The sequence below is a fragment of the Mandrillus leucophaeus genome, unplaced genomic scaffold (genome assembly GCF_000951045.1).
Source record: "Mandrillus leucophaeus isolate KB7577 unplaced genomic scaffold, Mleu.le_1.0 Scaffold324, whole genome shotgun sequence".
In the NCBI taxonomy this organism is placed as follows: Eukaryota; Metazoa; Chordata; class Mammalia; order Primates; family Cercopithecidae; genus Mandrillus; species Mandrillus leucophaeus.
Window position 1 is genome coordinate 401962 of NW_012103410.1, and position 4152 is coordinate 406113.

Below are 4152 nucleotides of genomic sequence, written 5' to 3' on the forward strand. Positions count from 1 at the left end.
GATTTTACAAAGTCACAATCATAGTATGCATCCTATTTTGTATTGTGCTCATTTTACTTACCATATCAAGCATGCCCACGTTTCTACAGTCTTCCACATAATTATTTTAATGGCAGGATAATACTTCACTATTTTTATTATCGCACTTTCTTCTTTGACATGGAGATTTTTTTCCCCCAATTCTTGTTATTATAAAGAATGCAGACATAAACATCTTCATGCATTTATCTTTTTTCTGAATTAATTTTAAGGTTAAAAGTATAGAAGTAGAATTTATGGGGCAAAGGATATGGTCATTTTTACAGCCCTTGCTATATAGTACCATATTGTGTTTCCAAAGGCTTGTATCTATTTAAAATGCCATCTGAAATAAATGCATTAAAAATTTCCTTCTAAATTTTTTTTTAAAAAATCAGAAGTGCTAGCTAGTTTTAAACTTCAGTAAAGTTAAAAATAATCATTGTCTCTTTTTAAAAAATGAAGAATGTGGAATAGATGGTCTCACAGATAACTAATGGTTTAAAAGAATTAAGCAACACATCCCAACTATTCCGGTTATGGCACACATGGAAAGCAATGCTGTAGGCACACTGAGGAAAATGGACAAAGGTGGTTCTGGCCCAGAGGCTCTAGTCACTCAGGCCACCTCTGGATGTAGCAAGGGGTGAGGGGATCCGTATCTAGGCATATCTGTGATTTGCAGTGCCAGTGTGCATGGTTCAGGAAACTCAAGGAGAGGTTAAATGACTTAAGTCACAAAATCTAGTTAGTGGCAGCATTGGGAAATAAATGCAAATATCTTCTTGTCAATGTATTTTCTACTAATCACAACTGCTCTACATGCTTTCTGGCTCTAAAATTCAATCATATATGCAGACATGTATCTACATTTAAGAATAAAGAGGAATTCCTAACATGCTTGAACTAAAGACACCTAAACTAGCAATTCACATCAAAGCTGAAAATTAAAAACAGTCCTTAGCATAAACAAATATTTGACTATCTTCTCATCAATTTTTCAGACTTGCCATTCTTTTAAATTTAGTTTGTAAACTCTTTGAACAGTAACAATCTTTTGCACAGTATTTTGTATATCTCTGGTAGTCAGTAAATAGAGAATAATAACAATAAATTATCTACACTATAAAGGAAAAAACTAGACAAAGTAAATCCACATTCTAAATAATTCTAAAGGTGAAAAAAGTGTTGACTTTGTAGAGGTAGAGAAGATTCCCTCTTTAAATTTCAAATTCCTGCTAGCTAAATGGAATTTTTTTTTTTTTTTGGAGACAGGGTCTTGCCAGGCTGGTCTCCAATTCCTAGGCTCAAGTGATCCTCCTGCCTCAGCCTCCCAAAGTGCTGGGATTACAGGCATGAGCCACCATGCCCAGCCAGACATCTTAATATATGCTATCTACTATATTATAGGCTCTTGAGAAACATTTCACTCCACAGAATGGTTCTGATCTATCCCCAGTGTTGATGCTACCAAGAGGAAAAGATTCACTACAAAGGTAGTTCACCTTTTACCAGATGTCAAATATTCCATATTACCTTTGAAAAGCAGAGATTATAGGTATTAATCCCACTGATTCAACTGTGTATATACATAAGATTTTTCTTGATCATGAATCACCACATTTGGAAGTAGAGTGGGGTTAGGAATTACAATTTACTGATCCCCTATCATGTGCCAGACACAATTATCAGGTAAGGAACTTCAAACCCTGCATTTTTTTAAACTATACTCCAAAACAGTGATTGCTTGGTCATTTCTGCAGATTCAATCAGACATTATACACACAAACACACCCATGAGACCGCATGGCACTGGGAAGATTACCCACTATTTCCCACTTATTAAGATCTGGATCATATTTCTCAATGCTCTGAAGATACGTTCCCTTTGAGTAGGAGTATCCTCCAGTGACATAAATACATCCATTCATGATGACGGCACCGCACTCCATCCTCCTTTCCATCATGGGAGCTATCTCTCTCCATTCATTTTGTTCAGGGTCATAGCATTCTGTGATTGTAGTTTGTCCACCGACTAGATAGAGCTTATTTTCAAACGGAACTGAGCACAATCCATATTCTTTTAAAAAGAGAAAAAGAAAAGAGCAATTTTTTAAAGGATAACAAACAAAAGAGATTCCACAGTGTGGTAATGTAACAATCCTTTACAATTCAGCACACAAAAAATAGGGGAGTGGTGGCATTTTGATTCTGGCACGCAATACTGCAACACTGAGGCTGAAAATCATTCCCCGTCACCTAATTCAGATCGTCTGTTCCTGCCATGCTGCCATTATACTTCAGCTTGTCCTTAAGCTGGCTCCGTAGGAGGCCAGGGAGAAACTCACCTGACAGATCACCTTTCTGGGAATTTCCCAACACAGACACCTTTTACTTGACACCTATCTGTAAAAGATGGTAGCAGTAGAATCCTTATAGAAAGACACACTCGATAAGCGGTGGTGTCCCTTCAGGTCTTGGCAGCTGTCTCTTTAACCAGTGGCAGGCAATCTGGCACGCCTGCTGCCACAGGTGCCACATAGGGTGGCCTTGTATGCTTCTCACACTGCCAGTCCAGTTACGAACTCAAGAAGCTAAAGAAACACACCCAGACTTGTGAGGCATGACAGTCTATCATCCTTAGAAGCTGTGAAGGGCGCCCCCAGGCGGAGGGCTGCTGTGTGGGATCTGCGTCCTGGGGCTGGAAGTCTGTATATGGGGGGGTCCTCCTAGGCTGTTTTAGTGTTTTCCATTTTATCTCCCCCTCTACACCCAAACCTGCTGGATCTTCAAAGCACCAGGATATCTCACAACTCTACTTCTTCCTTCTTCCCAGGGCTGTGACAAGAGTAAGGCTAGCGAGGTGCTTAGGGTGCAAAATGCAGGCAGGCAGAACTCTGTGAGTCATATGCACCACATGGCCTTACATTTTGTGCCTGAAACACCTCATTTGCCTCATCCTGGTCTCTGCCCTGTTTCTTCCACACCCCTGCTTTTATCACCACTCCTAGCCTGTCAGTTCACTCTCTGGGAATAACAGTCATAAAATTACACTTAAATACCCCTCGCCCCAAAGGAAGAGGAGGATTTGTCAGTGCATTCAAATTAAAGCAAGGAAAGATTTAGCGCACTATGGCTGAGCTGTTCCTTCTGCCTTGAAGTCTCTCCTCTCCCCAGGTCTCTGCACAGCTGCATCCTTCCTGTCATTCCGGTCTTATCTTACTCTCACCTCTTCAAAGGGCCTTCCCTGACCACCCAGCCTAAAGTGTCCAGTCAGGCGTCTCTACATCATCCTGTTTTAACTCTCTCCATAGCACTTCTCATTATCTGGAATGTTTCTTTTCTTTTCTTTTTTAGAGACAGCGTCTTGCTCTGTCACCCAGGTAGGAGAGCAATGGCATAATCATAGCTCAATATAGCCTCAAACTCCTGGGCTCAAGTAATCCTCCCATCTCAGCCTCTCAAGAAGCTGGGACTAGAGGTACACATCACCACAACTGGCTAATTTTTGTATTTTTGTAGAGATGGGGTCTCCCTTTGTTTCCCAGGCTGGTCTACAACTCCTGGCCTCAAGAGATCCTCCTCTACCTCAGCCTCTCAAAGTGCTGGGCTTACAGGTGTGAGCCACACCTGGCCAGGTGTGTTTCTTATCGTCTCTCTCTCCCTCCTGGCAGCACAGGAACTATGTCCTGCCCACTAATCTATTCCTAATTGGAGAATGGGAACTGTCTGGCACCTTGTCAGAATTCAATAAACATTTGTTGAATAATGAATGAATTGTACTTTGTACACTTGTGTCCCAATGTGTCCTCACATTATAATGTAGAAGGAAAGCTTATAACAAGCAAGCCCCTCTTTAGAAAGAATAATACAATTAGAAATGTGATTTCCAGATGAGTGTGGTGGTGCACACCTGTAATCCTAGCTACTGGGGAGGCTGAGGCTGGAGGATTGCTTGAGCCCAGGAGTTCAAGGCCAGTCTGGACAACACAGTGAGACCCTGTCTCTAAAAAACAAACAAACAAAAAAGTGATTTCCTCTTTAGGAGTGGAAGACAACTTCTTATCAGTAAAGTTCTCCCTCAGTTTTTTTTTTTGAGACAGAGTCTCACTCTGTCTCCCAGGCTGGAGTACA

General features: G+C 41.0%; 1 protein-coding gene across 1 annotated transcript in view; it reads right to left on the minus strand.

The window, feature by feature from the left end:
- Positions 1-1609: 1609 nt before the first annotated feature.
- LOC105545297 (kelch-like protein 23) overlaps positions 1610-4152 on the minus strand; it is a 67521-nt gene continuing 64978 nt past the window's right edge. Inside the window, exon 5 of the mRNA XM_011988166.1 lies at positions 1610-2181. Coding sequence (XP_011843556.1) covers positions 1788-2181 — 394 coding nt within the window. The 3' untranslated portion in view covers positions 1610-1787. The remainder of the gene's footprint in view (positions 2182-4152) is intronic.